At 39.8% G+C, this 23,271-nt stretch overlaps 1 protein-coding gene across 1 annotated transcript in view; it reads left to right on the top strand.

Moving 5' to 3' along the window:
* Positions 1-23,271, top strand: part of cacna1ib (calcium voltage-gated channel subunit alpha1 Ib) — a 208,259-nt gene that overhangs the window by 135,145 nt on the left and 49,843 nt on the right. Inside the window, exons 21-28 of the mRNA XM_078270804.1 lie at positions 6,758-6,936; positions 8,889-9,015; positions 10,719-10,844; positions 11,628-11,717; positions 13,059-13,251; positions 14,565-14,716; positions 17,782-17,891; positions 22,275-22,408. Of these exons, the coding sequence (XP_078126930.1) occupies positions 6,758-6,936; positions 8,889-9,015; positions 10,719-10,844; positions 11,628-11,717; positions 13,059-13,251; positions 14,565-14,716; positions 17,782-17,891; positions 22,275-22,408 (1,111 nt within the window). The remainder of the gene's footprint in view (positions 1-6,757; positions 6,937-8,888; positions 9,016-10,718; positions 10,845-11,627; positions 11,718-13,058; positions 13,252-14,564; positions 14,717-17,781; positions 17,892-22,274; positions 22,409-23,271) is intronic.

Below are 23,271 nucleotides of genomic sequence, written 5' to 3'. Positions count from 1 at the left end.
CACACACACACACACACACTCATAGACATGTACATGCTTTTCAATTTTGACTCATTCTTGTCATTCTTTGCCTGCTAAACCTGTTTGGATCATCTGACAGGTTGTTGTATTGAAGAATGTGACAATGATATAAAAAGGTCTAAATTCTGAGTGAGAGTGTTGTATTTGAAGAAGGATGGAAAATGGAAGGCCATATTAGCAGTTTTGATTTTGTTTTATGCAGTACATATGTTGACATGTAGACACTATGTGTCTCTCTTTGTCTTGTCTGTGTATTTTGTCTTTATCATATGTGTTATGCAATGAAATTATGCTATTGTGTTTAGTCTTCGTCTTATGATGTCCTATTTTGTATCGTTTACAATGTATTGTATTGTGTTTGATAGATAGATAGATAGATAGATAGATAGATAGATAGATAGATAGATAGATAGATAGATAGATAGATACTTTATTCATCCCGAGGGAAATTTTAGGCATCCAGCAGCTTAGACAACCATAACACAACAAACACACATACACACATATATCTCACATAGATTAAAATCACTCACAGAAATTTAAAGAGTTAACAATTTGTGAAGTGATTACAGAGGTCTGGTATGGACTGACCATGTGATGCAATGACCATGATTTAGTTTGATGTACAGCACATTCATTATTGCATTGTCGACCAATTGTAAGGAAGAACAAGTGCTGCTCTACAGGAGCTAATGACGATCCTACAAAGTAAATGAACAAACAGACAGACTGAGTTTCCTAGAAGCATTTTAGCAGCCATTCTGTTGTCTCTTCTTTCTGTGCTTGCACTGTCATCGTACCTGATTTCCAGTTACATTATGCAACATACTGTGGTAGAGACTCTTGTCATGATTCCCCTTTTCAGTTGGTTCATTTCTTACCTCAGCACTAGTCATTCAGCTCTAGGGCTGTCATGAAACCGCAACCAACTTTGGGCTGACGCAAATCTTGCAAACACTTTGAATATGTGAAACTGGGTCATCAAAGTGTCATGCTTTTTTCTTTTCTTTAAAACTGCCTCATAATACTTACTGAGGAGCTTAGTGAGGGAAGCTGAAAGAAATACAGTCAAAATGGAGCTCGAAATCTTGCTTTTCTAGCTTTAAGTAGCATTACTGAGCACCTTTTTTGAAACATGTCCAGAATTAAGACTCTCCATTTGTCTCTATTCCGAGAATGAGCACAATGAATACCATTTACTAAAGTGCATTCCAAAAGCTTCAATGCTTGTGTTAGCTGGTCAGAACTCCTCCATGAGGGCGCTAGATGTTTTTGGTAGCAGCAGCATAATGTTCGTACCAGACGCCTGTCCCAGTTAAAAAGAGGAACTGAGAAAGACAAACCAGGGAAAATGGAATAACTCATGTTCTTCACTTCTTTAACTTTATACCGTTAAGCACTAAATCTCCAAACTACTCCACTGGAGCTGCTTGGTGTTGTGTTGAAAAGGTCTGTGATTGCACTGAGCAGCTGATGAGTGTTACAGGAGGAAAGATGATGTTGAAAAAAATGTGCACTCTCAGCAAATTTCCCCTGATTAAAGTTTAAAAATATAATGATTACGGGGCGGCCTCTAGCTCACCCAGTAAGAGCGTGCGCCCCATGTAGGCTGAGTCCTTTGCAGCGGCCCTGGTTCGTATCCGACCTGCGGCCCTATGCTGCAATCAACATATGTCATATATATGATTACCATTTTGCGAAACTTTTACTCATTTGATTTACCGGGTATTTATTGTGCACCACCTAAGAAATACAAAAATATTCTTCTTTTTAATGAGCAAGTTGGTGAATTAATAATGCTTAATGTAATAATTAAGTTAAGTGTTATTTATATTATATTATTTCTGACTCAGGCAATCATGTTTGTTGTCAAAGAGGTGCTACAAAAACACACTTTATCTGGGAATAAGGCTAATGATCGGGTAAGATTTTATTCAGATTCAAACTTAGACATCCCACCAATACAATTTCATTTTGTATGTGAGTTTGGAAGGAAAAAGAATCCAACACTATATGCACATGCGGTCTCCTGTTCACTGCCTAAGTAACCGGCACAATAACATACTACAGTCTTACCATTCTTGGCTTTTAAAGTAAGACATTTCTTGATTCTATTTAACAAATATGATTTAGGGTCATCCTATTATTCAGTCTTGTATGAATTTACAAATCAAAACAAAAACAGCTCTCAGATGGGAGCAGGCTCCCATCCTTCTCTTAAAGGAGCCGGGCTTAAGAGCCGACTTGTTTCGCGACCGACACAACGCTGCTAAACAGAGCTGATTCTCAGCCCACATCAGCTTCTTCAAAGCCTAGCTGAATCTGGAAGCCATTTACTGTATGGGCCGGCTCACATTTGGCTCTCTGGTGCCAGAAAACAGCCCATGTAGGCCAAATCTGAGCCATAGTTAGCCCTACTTGGCTACCTTGGTCGCTTCCTGCAGGTTCAATATGACACATTTTTTGATTTTATTAACTTTCCATATCAAGATTATTTATTCTAAAAATAATAAATAATATAATAAATAAAATACATCTATCCATTTTGTAAATTGAATTATGTGCGAACACATTTAATGACCAATGTTAATGCAGAAAGACAAGATTTGTCTCAAATTAATTTTCAGATTCTCAAAAACAAATAATCCGACTCAGCTAGACCCATCACCCAAAGTCATTATAGTATTAAAGTAGTCGGGCTGTACTGTTGAAATATGGGTAGTAAAGTCTACATCCATCAGAGATCCATTATGGTCATATTTAAGTCACTATGCAGCAATGTGAGTATGCAAAATCCAACCTTAAACATCAAACGCGGAAGCGAGAAGTACAATAATTGCCATATTTTCCGCCAAGTGATATTGCAAATGGAGTTTGAATGTCATTTAAATTTGAATCTAATGTGACATACTCGCCCTGTCAGCCAAAGCCCAGCTGGTAGTGTTGGAGTGGAGAAGAGCGGGCTTTGATAACAGCGCTGGCATCGACCTGCTATATATATCCCATGCATCATGTTTTATGGTGGCGATATTTGATCTGTTTAATGGAGGCCCAATGGCATCCCAACAGTCCCGAAGGGGCTTCAGTATATCCGGCTGTTATAATACTGCTGCTCTGTTATTAATAACACGTTATCCATCCTGTCAAAACATGACAAAAGACCTATTGTATAGGATATGACAGTGACCCGCTGCTGTGCAGATCTCACCAGCGTGGACAGATGAAATATGTTCCTACAGTGAGATTTTTCAAACATATTTACTGTCAAAACAAGGCGCAACGATTCTGTTCCGTAACAGAACTGTGGAATTATGCAAACAGACTACTTTAGTTAGTTTTGTGATACATAAAAGTCTCTTTTCTTTCTTCTCCCTTTATCTGGCTCTTTGTTTTTTATTATACTTTGTCTTCATTTCATCCCCCTTTTTTTCCTTTTCTATTTCTGTCTTTTTCCACCCTCTGACACCTTCAGCTTCTACATTATGTATGTAGAGTTTGGATACCCTGACAACTGTTGCATTGCATGGCACTATTTGTTATCATGCTTCCACATCTGCTGCTGTGGCGTTACCGTGGTGACAGTCATGGTGTTTTTTCAGAGGTGGGATATGTTGTGGAGGTTTGCCAGCACAAGATACAGTAGCAGAGTTTTACTCAAGCATTTCTAGAAGGTGAAGACAGTTAATACATGTTGACTGATGCCTGATAAGAATGCCTACAAGAGTTAACTAATGCAGCGTTGGCAGAGCAGGAAGAACAGGAACATGTCCTGTTATTCTGATTTGGTTATTGCTTGGGTTTATGTCACACAGTTCAAAAAGACAAAGTTTATTGACACTTCTGTAGTTCTTTATTGTATCACCACCGTCGGAAATTCTTGAATTCGCTAACTTGGAATTAACAAGTTGAAGGCTGGCGTAAATACTTTGTCTGTAACCCGTAAATATTGTCTGAACGATGTGGCGTGATGGGGGCATAGTATAGCTACTGCTAATAAACCATAGTTCAAATCGGAGCTGCTGTCACATTGTTGGCACAGTTTCAAAAGAGGATCATTATGAATAGGTATAGTAAGGCCATTAAAACTGAATGTGTTCGTTCCCTTAAAGAAATACACTACAGAAAATCTTATCTTTTCAATTTCAAACAGTTGCCCTGTGAGGCTTGTAAGGTGGCTTTGAACACATTGTAGTTTGCTTTAATGGTGACCCACTGACGTGGCAAAGTGCCATCAAAATCAACATTTCTATAGAAACTTCTGAAACCCCTCGTGCAGACTAATTTACTTCTCACTTTCACTTGTTTGGTCAATATGTTCCAAACACTCAGTTTCTCCACAACATAGGCTACATTTACATTGCTAAGTTTTGGTTAAATCTAACATCTTTTGCTACATTTACACCTCGCATTCACACTGCTCTGGCGTTTCAGAGCCCCTATAACGGAGATATATTTAAAACACTTCTGACCCCGTTTTGGTTTGGAATCTCCGGGGTTGTGTTGACGTCTCAACGGCTGCAAACAAAGACCTTTCGCAACACCAACGCCGGTGCCGATGTTTCGCCGTCTGATTGGGTCTTATCGGTCGTGACGTCTCGTTCCCTGAGACTAAGCTACTAACGTTACCGTGGCAACTACCAGCAACGGGCGAAGCATACATGCTGCCTCCTGTTTACCCCGCACGCGCATGCCCAGTATAAGAGAATGTTGATGAGATATGCGGTTTGGGCGTGTTAGTTTAAACGCAGATTAGTTTTTCTACTTAAACACTTGTGTGCATGGAGATTGCTTTTGGCTCAAAACTCAACAAACCAAAACATAGCAATGTAAATGTAGCCATAGCTAAATACACTAATATTAAAAGAGCTTCAAAACTCCCCTGGAAGTAGCGTTATTAGAAATGTTTTGGAGGAGGGCAGCATACTGAGAATATGGAGCATTCACGGCAGAGAAGTGGATTAGGTTGCTGGAGTGATTTCAGATGTCTCAATGGCTGTTTTCATATAGTTTGACATGTTCCCAATGACGACTCTGGGTCCCCATTGGCTTCTATTGTAACTTGTCTGAATCCAAGCTAACTACAGCTCATGATGGAGCATGCCACAAAGTTTTCAGAGCCTCCCTTCAAGCCTACAGGCGGTGCCTATTTGATACTCAGGGGCTTATTTTGCAGCAGTGTGCCATCATTATGCTTGTGACGCGTTTCCAAACAGATACACAAACACCATCACTTCTTATCCCACCTTTTCCAGAATTTTCCACCGTTCCACATTTCTCTCTGGTGGCATTTTCTGCCAAACAGGGCAGACAAACCCGTTGCATCTTTCCTCAATCTGTTTCAACATGACAGCTACACCAAGTTTTTTTCCATGAAAGCACCCAAGCAGATGTCAAATGATGTCGAAACATCTGCCGTGCGACTTTTCCTCCACCCTTGCCGACGCTTTTTGATCTCAAAACTTTCTACTTTACTCTTTGAGCCTCTTCTGTCTTTCTCCTCCACCACTGACTTCCGCCTCTCTCATTCCTCCCACTGATAGCTGTCTCCCTGTTTCCACCAAATTGTTGATCTCCCCCCACCTTACCCTCCTTTTCGTTTTATTCTCCTTCTCCACTCATTGCCCATTAGTGCTCGCCTAGTGAGCGAGACCTCCCAGCCAGCTGTAGCTAGAAAGTGACAGACTATAAATCTAAGACTAAACTGAAATTTTTTTGCAGCTCCAGTCACAAAAGCACACACATTTCCAAGGTTTGGTCTTTTTGCGTGGCCAGACAGTATAGAAATGTCTGATTTAAGAGGATTTGGAGCAGACTGCTGAAAAGGTACAGTGCAAAGTCGGCGTTTCAAAACACTGTAAGCCTTAACTGAAAATGCCTTTCTAAGTTTTAATCATAGACATTTCGCTCAGGTACAATACAATCAGCAAAATGCAATGTCTAAAAGTAAATAAAAGTTGGTAAGCCGCACAAAGAAACAAAGTTTCTTTGTGTTGCTTCATCATTCCAACAACTGCAAAGCGTGAATGTGTTAGTAGAAGGTCCAGTGTTGGAGATGTCCATTGCTCCCTGAAATCGTTGTAAACTTTCCTTTAAATTGCCTTTCCTTTCTCCTTCTTGAACTTATTTCCTTAATTTCTCCGCTATCATTTTCTCATATTGGGGTTTAAGAGCTGTTGCTTGTCTTTCTTCCGCTACAGTATTTCATATTTTGGATTTAACACCGCTTCCCCTTGATCACACACCTCTAATTATCTTGACACTGCACTGCAATAGCATTTATACAATCCATTGGGTTAACAAAATAATATTTTAACCCAATCTCACTTTTAAACCTAATCTTACTTAACTTCTACTTAAAGGTATAATACGTTTTGCCAAATTTAGCGAATATCTCCTCACGGTCCCCTAGCTCTCTATTTTCTGTGTGTGCTAAAAAAAAAAAATACAGTGTATCAACACTGTATTTATTTTATGTTACTTAATGTTACTTTATACACCTATTGACTAGCTCTTTTCGTACTCTTACGTTTACCGTGAATCTGACTGTGAGCCACTGCAACTGGACAATTTTCCTGAGGAGATCAATAAAATATTCAGATTCAGATTCTTATAATCCTCTCGTATTTTTTACTTTCATTTGTGTGACCCTCTCCTTTCCTCTGAATATGTGCATGCGTCTCACCACTGTTGCATTACCTGTATGTGATTCTGCATCTCTCTCCCTTCATCTCCCCAGGTGGTGTCCATGGGTCTGTACCTGGGGGAGAAAGCCTATCTGAGGAGCAGCTGGAACATTCTCGATGGTTTCCTGGTATTCGTGTCTCTGATTGACATTGTGGTGTCGATGGCTGGTGGGGCTAAGATCCTGGGCGTTCTCCGTGTTCTCCGGTTGCTCAGGACGCTACGCCCCCTCAGGTTAGTTAGAAGGAAAAACTGTCAAGTTTTATGTTTCGGCATGATAAGTTGGGATTGATGTTTTAAAGGAATAGTAGAGAGTTAGATAGCCCACTCTCATACTGTATCTGTCTGTCAACGTTAGCTTAGCTTAGCATAATGACTGGAAACCGTGGCAAACCTGACTCTGTTCAAAAGTATTAAAATCTGGCTAACAGCACCTGCTCTCAGAACATTTGCCAAGCAACCAGTTGAGAGTCCAGTTACTGGTCCCAGCACAACCCCCCCCATAAAATCATCATCATTTTTTACATCTTGGCTTTTTGTACGGATTAAACAGAAAACATAAAACATGTTTATTTGTGAGTTTAAAAGGTTCTGGTAGGTGGATTTAGTTACCGTCAGACGGAGCCAGGCTAGCTGTTTCAAGTTTTTGTGCTAAGCTAACCAGCTACTCGCAGTAGCTTCATACTGTATGTAACAGGCTGAGAGTGGTATCGATCCTCCCACCTAACTCTTCACCACAAAGCAAATAAGCGTTTTTCCCAAAATGTCAAACAAATGGGAACAAATGAATGTTTATATTTGTTCTTCCTGCAATGTACTCTGTAGTGAGCAAATTCACATATGTTGGTCAAAATCTGTTTCTGTCGTTTTGAATTTAATAATGTTGTTTTATTCATATTGTAGTATTTATTACATATGTTTTAAGCCAGACTTCCCCCACCTTTGTGGCTCTAAAAGGAATGTGAAACTTGCCACCCCTAAACACAGATCACATACAGGATGTGTATGCGTTGTGAGCAATTCACCTAAAGAGTGAATCCCATTAATTATTTCATGACAGCTGGGATTTATCTTGTGACCCCGCTCGAGGGTTCTCGAACCCCAAGTTAGGAACCACTGCTTTAAGTTATGTCTGTTAAACATTAAGTGCCTGATAGCACCTGACAGAGCAGTTAGGAAAACCCTGAGCTGGAAGCAGTTGGTGATCTGGGGTGCAGAAAGCTCAAATTACATCCAACTAAGGTCATTTTAGGTCTGAATGAATTCAGTTTGCACTGTAAGTCATTGCCACAAATGCACCATGGGACCCTACATAGGCTCTCTTGTACAGAATGATCCATCTTTCCTTAAGCTTTCCTTAAAATGTGATACTGCATCATGTATTTTTATTTATTGATTATAAGGGAAGAACTGCGTCTACTACATCAAATAAAAATAAAAAATCCTGCTTTGAATTCATTTGTCACAGTAGAGTAGAAAGTGCTGCTCTGTCTCTACTTGTCCTCCCTGGGTGTCCAGGTCTATCTGGGGCGGCCGGTTTCCACAGCCAGAATGACGTTGTCTACTCAGATTGTACCTGCTCACAGTCTGTCTGAGTCTGTGGTCATGTATGCTGCTCAAGTATTCTGCTACTGTGTATTGTCAAATTAGGGCCAAGTAGAGTAGTAAGTAGTTTAAAGTAGCAAGTAGTAGTAAATTCCGCCCGATGTCTTTCATTTCAGCTGGATGTCCGTTACCTTTCACTTTCTTTGTGTTGGAATTTTAAACTGGTCGATTCATGAGGACTATGGTTAACTGCTCCTCAGATCTCTGCAGGGTAAATCCAGACAGCTACCTAGACTATCTGTCCAATCTGAGTTTTCTGTTGCACGACTAAAACAACCTTTGAACGTACACGTTCCATCAAAACAAGTTCGCCCAAGGCGATTGTGATTGGTTTAAAGAAATGCCAATAAACCAGAGCACATTTTTCTCCCATCCCGCAATGCTGTGTGGACTAGCCAGACCCTCCTACACAGCGCTGTGGAGGAAGGTCAAGACTAAGGGCTAGTAACAATCCATTTTGCTCTGATGTTTTGCAGTGTCTTTCCAGTAGGTGATGTTTTCTCTCTCTCTCTCTCTCTCTCTCTCTCTCTCTCTCTCTCTCTCTCTCTCTCTCTCTCTGTGTCTCTCCCTCGCTCCTCCAGGGTGATCAGCAGAGCTCCCGGGCTGAAGCTGGTAGTCGAGACCCTCATCACGTCCCTCAAGCCTATCGGCAACATTGTCCTCATCTGCTGCGCCTTCTTCATCATCTTTGGTATTCTTGGTGTTCAGGTAAACATCAAATATGGATTCATATTTTCTTGCAAGCCTTTTAACACTGTATGAGAACTCTCGGCAAATATTTTAATTGGACCTGAGGTGGTCAACTATTAGAATATATAATATGACCTAAAATATCCACCCCGCTGCTCAAATTACAAATTATGCTTTGAACTTCCATCTATAGCAAAAAAACTAAAACCAAGAAATGAATCATTAAACATGAACTGTGGAGAACATGATATGAGGCTGTGTGGCTCTGTTTGCACCCACAATGAAATCCTGTTTTCACAGCATGGCTAAGAAGGCTAATTAGAGCATAATGCAACAGGATGAGGTATCATGGTAACACATTACCATGCAGAGATCCAGGTGGGAGTACCTTTCTTGCCAAAACAAAAGAACAGGCTGAGTTTAGAAGATTAAGTTGTGCTCTCCACATATCCCCGCACACATATATCATCATATAATGAGCCACAACCTTATCAACCCTTTACAGGTACGAGTTTTCTCTATATATTGGGATAGACCATTATATACCTAACATAGAAGTATTTTAAACTAAGTAAAGCGCTGTAACGTAAAACATAGTGCCATAGAACGATAAATTACGAGCGGCAGTTGCTGGTTGTATTTAGCCGCTACAGAACTTTGGGACGTCGGCCTCCAGCGGCAGTTGTTTAGACGCCAACAGGTGACTGTGAGCCGGCTACAGGCACCGCCAGATGACGGCCCTTTCAGGGGCCATGTAGTGGAGTTTAGCCAGAAAAAGTGAGCGTCATGCGACCATGACAGTTAAGTTTAGGCACCAAAACAACTAGTTAAAGTTAGGAAAAAGATCGTGGTTAAAGCACTCCTGAAGTAACTAATAAGCGTTTCCTGGGTGAAAGTATTTAGTTTTTGCCCGCAAAGTGAACTCCGCTCCCCGGCTTGAAAGAGCAACCACGTTGTGCGATTTCATTTTGAGATTATTTTCCATCGAATATTGAAGTTCATAAATAAGTGTTTTGGCATGGCTGGCACTATATCCATGGTATTGAAAGTGGGATTTAATTCTTGCATGTTTTGTTTTGTTGTGCAAAACCCCCCTCTGCTTTTTTCACTAATCGCACCCTGAATAGATCATATTGGCTTTACTCAAAAACAAAGCAAAATACAATCAATTTAAATCTCCCTTCTACATGAATACGTCGCCTTCACTGTACGGTCAGAAATAGCTGATATGTGTAGTAAAGCACAACAGGCTATATTATTAGTAAGTAAGTAATTCTTTATTCTTAATCCTATTTACAGGCAAGTTCATAAGTCTTGTAAACGTACAGCTGACTTTTTTATTTCATTAGTGCAGCCCTGCATTTCATCTTTCATCTAGTTGTCAATCCCACCCTGTTATTCCACACATATTTTATTTATTTATTATTCTTTCTGCATCTGCTGTTATGCATTAGTGTACTCAATCTCTTCTTTGATGTGTTTGATAAGATTGATAATTAAAAACATCTTCTCTCAGGAGGAAAATCACACTGTTGATATCAAGTGCTTCTGGAGTCTTCACTTAGGCTTCACGCGCACACTAGTTACAGACGCTAATTATGGCATTACTTCAGAAGCTGAGAAGAAATGGGTGCACACAAGTGTTGTCATGACTTCATCGAAATGTATCTTTGTGCAGCTCTGACTCTCATTTCCTTCTCCGTGTGTGTCTTTCTTCACAGCTCTTCAAAGGGAAGTTCTTCTACTGCGTGGGTTTCAATGTGAAGAACATCACTAACAAATCCGACTGTCTGGCTGCCAACTATCGATGGGTTCACCACAAATACAACTTTGACAACCTTGGACAGGTACAAGAGAGAAGAAAATGCATCCCTGACAACCTGTCTGGATCGTTTTGAATATATTAATGTAAACACAATATGTGCACCATTGCACATATTCCTAAAAAATGAAAATAATAATAAGCAAACTATAGGACAGAATTACTCCTATAATATACAAGAAGAATAACTACAATACATAGTACACTACACATATACGCAGAATATGCTTCTAAATCTATAGTTTTCTCTTTATGTAAATATATAATGAAAATGTTATTTTCCTTGCATTGGAAAAGGCAGTGTTGAATTGAGTCCTACTATAGCTAACAAACACACTAACAAACAACTGAAAATGTTATAACTGATATAATTATCTCTTTAAATATAGATATATTATTGATTATTATCATCATAATAGCAATCAAACATGTTTTCTGTTCTAAACAGTCAGTGGTATAAGGGACGGTTTGAAATTCATAAACTTGTTTGGTAGAAATACAAAAGAACTGCTTTGCTAAATTAATGAATAAACAAGCAAACAAAGTAAAAGTAATACTGTAGATAAATGCTCCGCTACACAATTTTCAGTAGTTTTCGGCATACAGTGAACTGTGAATTTTCAAACTTTTACTAGTCATATTTTTTATGACACTTTATCACACTTATGATAAGCACTATCCAGTTTAGAAGGAAGTAAAGCTCTTTTGTGTGTGTGTGTGTGTGTGTGTGTGTGTGTGTGTGTGTGTGTGTGTGTGTGTGTGTGTGTGTGTGTGTGTGTGTGTGTGTGTCTTTCTGTCTGTCCTCCAGGCTCTAATGTCCCTGTTTGTGCTGGCCTCTAAAGACGGCTGGGTCAACATCATGTACCATGGACTGGATGCAGTGGGGATAGACCAGCAGGTAATAACAGACACTTAGTGCAGGCATATACAACACTGATACAAACATATGTAATTACATTATTGTATAACACACAGTAACACAAAAATACTGTTTTGTTCTTCCATTTTCCACCGCTTATTTCCATCCGGTTTGTCCAGGCTTCATCTTATTCTTAAAGTTGAGCTAAAGCAGGATAGCCTAGTAGTCTAAGATTCCTTTGCTACATGTCATTCCCTTTAAGCTTCCAGTGTACTCCGTCAGAACTACTTGTCGGTTTAATAGCTTCGTAAACCCCCCTGCCCCTACACGTTACCTATTTCGGATTAGGAGGGGCTGTGTCCGACAAGTTCTGTAGATATTCGAGACCGGCAATCCGACATTCACATCCACTTTTCGCCTTGATTCACCAGCTGTACAGAGCCAGGGTTTGAACTTCTCTCTCTTCTTGACACAACTTGTTACGGCCACAACAAACAAAGTCAACCTAACTGTGACCGTCAACATGTCAAAGGACACCAAACCAGTGGATTAGTTAAAGTAAATTCATTTTATTCACAAAAAATTAACTACCAGTGATTTAACCGGAACTATGGGAGTATGGAGGTCTGGCCAAAAAGAACAAAAGAAGGGAAGAAGCCTAGGCCAACCCACAAAGATAAATTTCGCACAAACCATGCACACATTCACACACATGACGTCAAAGTCTGATGACATGATGCAAATTAGTCTTCTGAAGTGGCTTCAAAGTGAACAGATTCTCTTAAGAATTGGTTTTATTTGAAAATCTATTAAGGATTCTATTAAAGAAAGGGCATTTTTCTGGATGATTCAGTTTCCCTGCCTCAGGGAGAAACCTAACTGCAGTCCAACATGGCTCTGAATGACTAATCCTATTTGCACTCTACCCTGCGCTTTCAACAACCAACGCTCCTCCAAATTGAAAATCTGACGCAGATCTCCGGTTTATTGCACCTGAACCTGTTTTTTGTGTTGTAATGACTCCCTGTGATGACTGCCTACATACCCAATCATCCCGATCTGTTCTTCACATTTTGTCCTTTTCCTGTCTTTTGTTCCGTTCCGTTGTCATCCATTTTTTGTTTTTACCTTTTTTTTTTTTTTATTTTACCAGTGACAGCTGCAGGAGTTTTGGACTGAACTGGCTGTGGAGTGGTTTTGTTGATTAGAAGACGTTGAGAGGCTTATAGTAGTACTTCAAATCGTCCTCAAGACTGGACAAAATAGATGAATTCCCCTCAGTCGCTGCTTATTTCACTTCTAACAATGATAAACTTATCCAGTGTTTTTCAGATGATAAACTGATACTCCCAACTCTCTCTCACTCCCCTTCCCCCCCAGCCGTCGATCAACAACAATCCGTGGATGCTGCTCTACTTCATCTCCTTCCTCTTGATCGTCAGTTTCTTCGTCCTCAACATGTTTGTGGGCGTTGTGGTGGAGAACTTCCACAAGTGTCGCCAGCACCAGGAGGTGGAGGAGGCCAAGCGGCGGGAGGAGAAACGCCAGCGTCGCATGGAGAAGAAGAGGAGAAGTAAGGTCCCAGGGAAGCATGGGAAATAAAGCAGAAGGGAGGGACAGGGATACATAAGAATGGTCTTTGGATAGAATGAGGTGGAGAAATGATAGATTCTCAAACTGGTCAAACTCATTTCCATTTCATCCTTCAAAACCGCCATATCATCCTTGGTCACCGACATATGCAGTTCCATTCCACTTCATCATTTTCCAGTTAAATATTTGTACGGTTTCTCCCTCTTTTACTCACCCATATGCGTGTGTTTTCCTCTCTGTATGCGCTTTCACTGCTGTCTGTAATGTATTTCTAATTTATTTTATATTCTAGCCCTCCTTACCTTTCCCTTAGTGGCTTTGCCACATGTCAGGCCGTCATCGTAAAAAAGAACCTGTTCTTAATGACTTGCCTGGGAAAATAAAGGTGAAATGAATGAATAAATAAATCTAGGGAGGAGTAGAGGCTTTGAATCACAGGAAGAAGAGATGGAAAAAACATGTAGAGGAGGATTTGGTAGAAATGGGGTGATATGAACACAAATGCAACTTTGGGAGAGCAGGAAAGAAAGAGAAGGTGAAAAGGAAGATGGATTGAAAGAAATGGAAATAAGGATGGATGGGAGGGAGGAGGACAGATGGACAGGTCTGAGCGGAGGGAGTGGGAGTCCTTTTGGAAAAGATAAATAGATGGGATCAATAAATCAATTTGAAAAAGTGGAGAAGAGGAAGACAGGAATAGATTAAGATCCACATATTAATAAAATGTACATATTTCTTCTCTCATAAATGTTTGTTTACCACTTTAATATACATTGTAGTCCACACAATTAGTTAATATCTACAGTAATGATAAATAGTTAAGTAAAACCTGACTGGAAGCTTTAGAAAGACTGTCCTCTTTATTGTGCATGTGCCACATGTCCAATACTTCAAATTGAATATTTTGTATTACACATCTTCAATGACATGCCTATGAATTAATCATTATTTTGTTTTTTTTCCCCCTTTGGCATAAATAAATCATTATGTTTGCACCTTGCGTTGCTTTCTCCCAACACTTCTCCTTTAAACCAAATATCTGTTTCTCCCCTTCTTTTTACATCTTATTTAACTTTGCTCTTTCATTTCATCACTCCTAGATTCCTTTTCCCTACACTATTCCTCATTTCTCCATTCATCTCCTCCTACTCCTTTCCCCTACACATCCAAATTCCATTTTTCCATCTGTTTATCCCTTCAATTGATATCTCCCCTGCCTTCTTACTGATCCAAATCCCTCCTTGCCTTGTTTTCCCACTTTCCCTTTCCCTTGAATTTCTTTTCGCTCTCCAGAGGCCCAGAAGCTACCCTACTATGCGTCATACGGCAGAATCCGGCTAGCTATCCACAATCTGTGTACCAGCCACTACCTGGACCTGGCCATCACCTTTATTATCTGTATCAATGTCATCACCATGTCTCTGGAGCACTACAGCCAGCCGCAGGTGACCATACTATCCTATGGGGATGGAGACGTAGCATAGCAGACTTGTTTATGGGCGTCTGAGTGGGTAGTTGTGCACCATCTGGGTAGTTTGTATTTATTTATATTTTTAAACTGGGCACTCCCAGAGTCAGGCTGCCAACCTACTGCTCTGAATCAGCAGCAAAAACCTCCAACAACCAAAACATTTATCTACGTGCTGGAATACAAACAATCTGACAGATTGGGGTATTAGTTATGTAAAATGTTTCTCAGAGGCAGAGATGCTTTTGGGGGCGAACTAAATCAGTTTCAGTTAAACTTAAAAATATAGTGCGTAGTTTCTGTCGTCCCCGTGAGGAATTGTAAGGACAACAAAACTGTCGGCGCGTCCACATGATACAAGCCTTCCGTGATCGCGCACCGCCCCCACCCCTCCTCCACGCAGTTGCTTGTAACCAAGGAGGACACAGAGGATTAAAAACACATGATGGACTCGATTTTATGCCCGCAAATGTCGCTGGATGACACCATTTTCTAAACATAGCCATTCTGAGAAATACAGAGAGAGTTGTGTGGAGCTGACAGTCTTAATTTGGATCAACTCATTTGGCAATGGCTTGAATGAAACGGACATTCTCTTGAAAATGTAGTATCATAGGCTTTGCATGAGCCCACATCTTACCAGAGCTGTTCCACCAGATACAATTTGGTGAATCAGAAAGGTAGATTAAGTGGAGAACAATTTCTTGATATCCATGTCAATTGTAGGAGAACAATTCTATATTTTTAAGATTATAATGAAACTTTACTGATCTTAACTAACATGCTTGTACTGAAGATATAGCATATTATCAGCTTATGTGTCTGGCTGCACACAGACAACCTACACAGCTAATTTTTTCCAGTTAGCTTTACCTGTTTAGCCTGTTTATGCCATATTTTACCAACACTGACTCTCACTCCAAGTCAACAGCTATCTTAGCTCCCTATGACGTCTAAAGCTACCGCCTACTCGGGCAAGGCTACAAATTCAAAGACCTACAGGTTGTATAGCTACATGAAACTGGACCCAGGGAAAACAGTAGAGTAAGATAAAACGCTATTCTAAAGGTTGGCACTTTTGCTTTCAGCTTAACATGGCTGTTCAGAAGTATGTTCATAAACCTGGGCTCTATTTTTGTCTCCAAAGCAGCTCTGCCTTGAAAGAAGTCTTCTTAGCAGAACACCTCAACACCTGCAGTAATCTGGCAGGAAAACACTTTTTAACATACACTTCTCCTGATTTTAATGTTTTCCCCACTTGATTATTACAAATCTATAACACAATATACTTTATACACTTTTTCACATTCTACAGTTGCAGTCTACCTTGTTTTGCTAAAGTAAGGTGGCCTAAGTTAAAGGAAAGGTTTTTGGAATGTATGCTTATTAGCTTTGTTTCACACTCTCGGCATGAAAACGAAAAAGCTTATTTCACACCATGTCAAACTAGCTCGAACCTAGCGTGAATGGGACTTTACAACATCAGAACATCAGCAGACGACGTGGAAACACTTGATGGATACACTGATTACAAATGTGTTTAAAAGATCTGACTCTCTAAAAATGATCAGAGTCTATGGATGAATAATGGATGGAATAATGATATGAATGGATACCAAATACACATAAGTACTGTACTTGAGTACAAATGTGAGGTACTTGTACTTTACTTCAGTGTTTCTTCCTTATGCCACTTTATACCTCTAACTACAATTACAACAGTAAAATCATGCTTTTACATCAATGCATGAGTAATAATGACCTACTTATATAATATATATTAGCATAACAGTCACATTTTCAGCATTGAGTACTTTTAGTTTTTAATACTTTCTTTAATTTTACTGATTATACATACATACTTTTACTTAAGTAACATTTTCAATGCATAACTTTTACTTGTAACGGAGTATTTGTTTATAGTATGGTATTAGTATTTTTACTTAAGTAAAGGATCTGAATACTTCCTCCAATACTGGACACCATTGCAATAATTTCTATGATGCTGCTGTATGATATAAACATATATTTTTGTTCTTCCTTAATTTGGCTGTCGCAGTTGTGATAACAAGGTTTAATTATGTCCATTAAACATTACAAGCATCATTTTCTGCGTGAGTCATTAATATCAGTGCGGTAGAACATTTGTTTTCTCTGTTCCTCCCCAGAGTCTAACATAATTTAGTTGTCTGTCTCAATTGAGCTCTTATCTATTAAAAGAGATTCATTGGCAAGATACTTTGCTTACACTGACAGAACAGATTATCTGTCGCTTCTCCCTTCCTCTCTTCTATATATTCATAATTGTATTTAGAGGTTATATCAGAATAGGTTTACATGGTTTAATTTTCAAAAAACATCTTTTTGTTGTACTGCACATTGCTGCAGCTCCTCTTTTCACCCTGTGTGTTGAGCTCTCTGTTTTAGCTACAGAGTTAGGCATCTCACTTCTATTCCATCTTTGTTGGGAGTCGCACATGCGCAGTACCTAGGTAAGGACTACTAGCCAATCAGAAGCAGAGTAGGGCGGGCCCTGACAAGCACTCTAGTGTGATCCACAATGTTAACAAATAACATAAATACGTCTTTCATACGTAATGTTTTAAAGTCATGTCTTCTGGACATGGCAATACAACTATCTGAACTCTTTGGGCCTCCGTTCTAACTAGCTTGGTTTGAGGGCGTGCCACACTAGCAACTAGGCGAGAATTATACCGTATGTTACAAGGTGACGCAAAATGGCACGCGTTTGTCACAGAAGTAAAGGCTGGACTACAATAGAGCTGTTTGGAGCAGTTTATGAATAGTGTTTTCTGTTGGAGATGGTAAGTCCCTTTGGGGTGGACTTTAGAGATTTTCACTTATGCACAAAAAAAAAGATATATAACACAATAAAGGAAAGGTAAAAAACCAAAAAGCATAATATGAGCACTTTAAGATCAGATATGGAGTCGGAACAAATTAACTGTCTATACTTCTTGGTGTTTGTTTTTTATCCCTAACCTCTGTGCCTCTTTAAACCCTTGTTTCTCTCTATCCCAGTCTCTGGAGACTACACTGAAGTACTGCAACTACTTCTTCACCTCCACGTTTGTGATTGAGGCCTCTCTGAAGCTGGTGGCCTTTGGCTTTCGACGCTTCTTCAAGGACAGGTACAAAGGGGACACTCCCAGCTGTATGGAGACTGTATAGATTTGTGTTGGTATATGAAGTTGCTTATATGTTAGTATTTACTGTGTGTACACCAAGACCATGGGCAATCCCTGCACAGTTGAACCCGTTGATTTGAAGTATATACCACGTTCTTAAATATCTTACAGATGAAGAACATTTGGAGCCTATTGCCTCTCAACTTCACAGATTGGCAGTTCCAAATAGCAGCGAGGGGTCGCGTCAATACCCAGAAATCCTGTATGTGACATGAGTGATCTTTGGAATTGGTTTGGTGCTGAAAGATTCTGCAGACATTAAAGCTCTTGCTTTTGATCCATGTTCCAACTCTCACTTACTATATGGTCATGAGCCATGAGAATTGACAGAAACAAACAGATGAGTCCTTCAGTGTCCCTAAAGAAGGAAGAACTGCTCCTTCAACCCTGTTGCCTAGGAATTATGTTTCTATTCTAATCATTTTTGTTGTTAACACTCTCTTGAGAAACATAACTGCCGTCTGATTATGTTTACAGACAAAGTTTTATTTACAGTTGAGATGGCGGTTCGTTTATGCAAGATGTAGGGAAGTGGCCAGGTGGGTGGTCAAGGTACAATGCACAGGACTGTGTTACTGGAGACCAGGGTTTGCATCCTTTGTCTGTACATGTTATGCCGCAAAACACTTAGATATTTGGGAAGATCATGGCTTTGGTTAATAAAGTAAACAGGTCCTGAATCGTGCTTTAAGTCCCTGTTGACTTGTTATGTTTAGGCATTCACATCTGTGAGTGGATAATGTAGGAAAACAAATGCAAATACATGGCCGTGAACATTTTGTGACTTGCCAGATAAGTCAGTTGACATTTCCTCATTATGATAATAGAAAAATGAATCCATTCAAAAGGTATTTGCTTTTGCGAATTATATATAATTATTATTGCATAATTATTAGGAGACAGAATGGGTGGGTGGTAAGGCTGGGTATCGAGAAAATCAAATATCACAATATTTTTGACCAAATACCTCGATATCGATACCGCAACGATATTGTAGTGTTGACTACTGGTGCTTTCACAAAATATTTACACAATGAGATTTTTTATAAATAATCATCAGTAATGTGGATATAATGACGAAGTAGGTAAAGGATAATAATATAACAGTTACAACAGTCTGGTAAGAAAATAACATAACTTTACTGTAATGCAGCCTTTAAAACCAGAAAAAAGGCAACACTTATGTTACGATATTACGATATCCAAAATCTTTGACGATATCTAGTCTCATATCACGATATCAATATAATATCGATATATTGCCCAGCTCTAGTGGGTGGATGTCTGGATGTATGGATGGATGGACAAATGGACGGATGGTTGATGGACGGATGGTGAAATAAATGTGATTATGAAAGCATTTGGCTCTCTGATAATACCAAACATTTTTAAAGTACAACTTAAGTAATGATTAAATCAACATTTTGACAAATAGTCAAGTAAAGTCAAGTGGGTTTTATTGTCATTTCAACCATATACACTGTATATAGTGAAACGGAACAACGTTTCACCATGGATCAAGTGGTGTTTCACATTTAAAATATATAGAAAACGACATTATATAAAAACGACATTCGAGACAGGCTACATTTAGTGCACACACATTATAGACTATACATAAAGTGCAATTACTACTTAAAGTGGAGCATTTAAGACAAAAAGGGACAGGACAGACAACAGACAACAAAAGACAGGGCATACAGTAAGTAGACTTGTAACAGAGCACTGATTGTTATAAATGAGGTGAAGGTAGAATATATAGAGGAGTGCATATCAGTTCAGTGTGAAAAATTTGCATCATGTTTTGTTGTTCAACAGTCTGACTGCTTGAGGGAAGAAGGTCTTCCCCATTCTGGAGGTGCGGGCAGTTATACTGCGGTACCTTCTACCTGATGGCAGTAAGGAGAAGAGTGCATGGGACGGGTGTGTTGTGTCCTTAACAATGCTTATGGCGTTGCGCAGACAGTGGGTGTTGTAGATGTCAGAGAGGGAGAGAAGAGAGGCCCCAGTGATCTTTTCAGCCGTCCTCACAATCCGCTGCAGGGCCTTTTGTTCTGCAGCAGTGCAGTTACCAAACCAACCAAATATTTAATGTCCTCTCTGCATGCTTTGCTTAAACACGTGGTGATGATGCTGCTCACAGAATTACATGTTGGACTATTAGTTAAAAAAAAAAAAACTCTTACAAACTCTCTTTTTACTGTGATTCAGACTGAATAAATGGTTCTAAGACTGTGCAGGTGGAGTTGTTTTTAAAAAAAAATATTTTTAAATGTGAATATATTTCAGTATCTCCACCTAAACAATACAGCGGGGGGTTTATCTCGCTGCCATGTGCACAGGCTTGCGGAGCAGCTGTGATGGTGTTGGCGAATATTATTTTAGCTACTCTACTATGTAGATTTTATTATTGCAGCTTCCAGTTTTAGAATTGTGGGTGTGTTGGAGGAAATTGCTTTTGGTTCCCCCTCCCCCTTCTTTGCAAATGTGTTTCTTCCCAGCTAGTTTAATGCACTTTGACAGTCTCACTGTGTCTGCCTCTTCGTTTCTTGCTCTTTATGTAGACAGAAACCTTTTTAGTTGTATTATTCCGTCTGTCAAATTCCTGTCTTTCTCTCTCTGTCCCTTTGTCTTTTTGTGCCATCACACTCTTGTATTTGTTTTTGGAAAGCCCTGGCTTTATTAGGCGAACCCGTTTTGTGTGTGTTTATACCCTCTGTGCCTGGTGTGTGCCAGCTCTGCAGCTCTGGAACTTAGATAGTATCTAAGACACATTAACTGTGGAGGAACATACCCCAGGCAGCAATTTTGCAATAAAGTGACCTGGATTTGGCAAATGTGTATTTAAGGAAGAATAACTGCTTTTTTTAGACTACTGTCCTTACTAACCAAGAGGTTACACCTCAGTATGACTTAGATTTGTAGTTTGTTGTTGAGTTCAAATGTCAGATACTGTAGCATTGGAGCGTATTTTCTGAAGGACTGCACCAAAGATTTGCAATGGTCAAACTCTAATATACCACAGAAACAAATGTATTATTGATCACTACGTTTACAGTTATTGCCTTGTCTGATGTTGATTAGAACATTTAAACTAACTTAACTGCAGCTGTGCCTATTGACTTCTGCTAAATTGAACATTTTGTAGCCCTGGTGGTATCTTTTGCCTTGCTTAGTATATCAAACTCTTGACAAACTTATTTTTAGCTAGCAACAGTGGAGCAGAGACAATGTTTGGTGTTCTTGAATAGGCTGTGGATCATTCATCATGTCATGTATTGTCAGCCTTAGGTCTCCTGCACACTGGCTGCGTGGCGTGAGCGTGGCGTTTCTGTTGCGTGGCGGCTGCCTGGCGTTTACTATGTCTTTGCATAACAGAAACGTGTCTGACACTGCTGCTACTAGCCTTGTCTGTACACATGTATGTATACTTCATGTTAAACATAAATATATACTGATTTGATTACAGCAAAGACATATAAACATCTTATTTTATTTTGCCTGGAAATGCTTCCAACACGCTTGCGTGTCGCATAAAGAATAGGCGTCGGTCCTATTTCTAGCATGCAAGCGTTTTCTGAGACGTGCGTGTCACGCAGGCAGTGTGCAAGCTCTAACCTGTTAACATGGGAGCCGAAATAAAACCGGACACGCCACGCAGCTGACACGCTCACTCCACGCAGCCAGTGTGCAGGAGCCCTTAGTGGCAGCAGCCAAGATCTCATTCAAACATTTAAACATCCAGCTTGTTGTTTAGCACTGAAATGACAAGACACAAAATAACAAACACAGGAAGTGATGTTTCAGAGGCTGCAGGGTTTGCATAGTATTGAAGTGTTCTTCTAGTATTAACATGAATATTCATGACAGGAGCAGGCCTTCAGGTAATGGTGAGCTGTTACTAATTATTCTGCCAAGTCAGTCGTGGGAGAATCATTCAAATTATGGACAAAGACAAAGTTTTAGTAGAACATTAATATTCATTGGAAGATTAACATAACACAGGCCCTGATGTATGCAGCCATGAAGTCATGAGCCACATGCAGAGCTAAGACTCCATATCCATGCTCATTCTCCTGTTCAGGGCTCATCTTAACATAACAATTCTACAGTTTATGGTAGATTGAAAAAATGTGTGTGTGTGCGTGTGTGCATGTGCGTGTGTTACTTGCCCTGGGACCTGTCTTTTCCATGTATCCTTCCTTCAGAAAGTTCCGGGTAAGTTTGGGTACCAGCTGAAAACAACAAGCAAAGCGAAGAGATAAACAATAACCAGTGCTGAATATCCATTTTGTAAAAAGCGTGTGTGTGTGTGTGTGTGTGTAGGTGGAACCAGTTGGACCTGGCCATTGTGCTGCTGTCAGTAATGGGCATCACCTTGGAGGAGATTGAGATCAACGCCTCCCTTCCCATCAATCCCACCATCATCAGGATTATGAGGGTACTCAGGATAGCACGAGGTATACATACACACACACACACACACACACACACACACACACACACACACACACATATAGACAAACGCAAACATGGTATGCACACACGTTATCCCATGATATTTTCTGAAATAAGTGCTGTCAAATGAGCACGACTGTAATTGAAACTTCTTTTTATATTAGAGACCTACCTTTTCCAACTTATTTTGGTAAGAGTTTTCTATTCTGCTCTTGTTTTAGTTATCTGTTGATGCTGTTTGCGTTTATTGTTTGTTTTTGATTTGACTATCAACTCAAAATGCAATATACAGTATGTAACAGTATTTAGTTAGTTTAAGCCCAATTACCAATTTCTCTAAAGGCAAAAAACCCCATTCGCCACATCAACACTTCTTTCCAGTTGTGTCCCTTATTTGCATTTTGTGACTGTGAGCTCATTTCAACTAACTTTGGGATGAGACAAGGCTCATTGAAACACAAACATTAACACACTTTTCATCTCTTGCCTCAAACATAAGCTGTCATTTACAGCCCTATCGATATTATATTCCTATATTTCTATCTTTCAGCCTCTCTCCTTTTTTTGGTATGACTCTCATTCAACACAGTCCAATCTGATTACAGGAAATTACAGGACTAGCTCTCTGGGCTGCAACATTTCCTCTTAAATTCACACTGAGGAGGATAGGGACTTATTACATCGCTCTCACTTAATCCTCTCCATCTTATCATCGCCCTCTGCCCTCCATAACACTGCCCAGTGACCGCTGAGTGGACCCATGGGTGATATGCTAATCAAACAGCAGCCGGTGGTGATTAACAAGCAAGTAGGGTATTTGATAATGAGTGTGTGAGGGCTACTGCTGATTTTAGTCTTCCGTCTC

Source organism: Sander vitreus, chromosome 2, assembly GCF_031162955.1.
Source record: "Sander vitreus isolate 19-12246 chromosome 2, sanVit1, whole genome shotgun sequence".
NCBI classification, from domain to species: domain Eukaryota; kingdom Metazoa; phylum Chordata; class Actinopteri; order Perciformes; family Percidae; genus Sander; species Sander vitreus.
The sequence above is the reverse complement of the archived record's forward strand: the minus strand, read 5'-3'. Positions and strand labels throughout refer to the sequence as shown.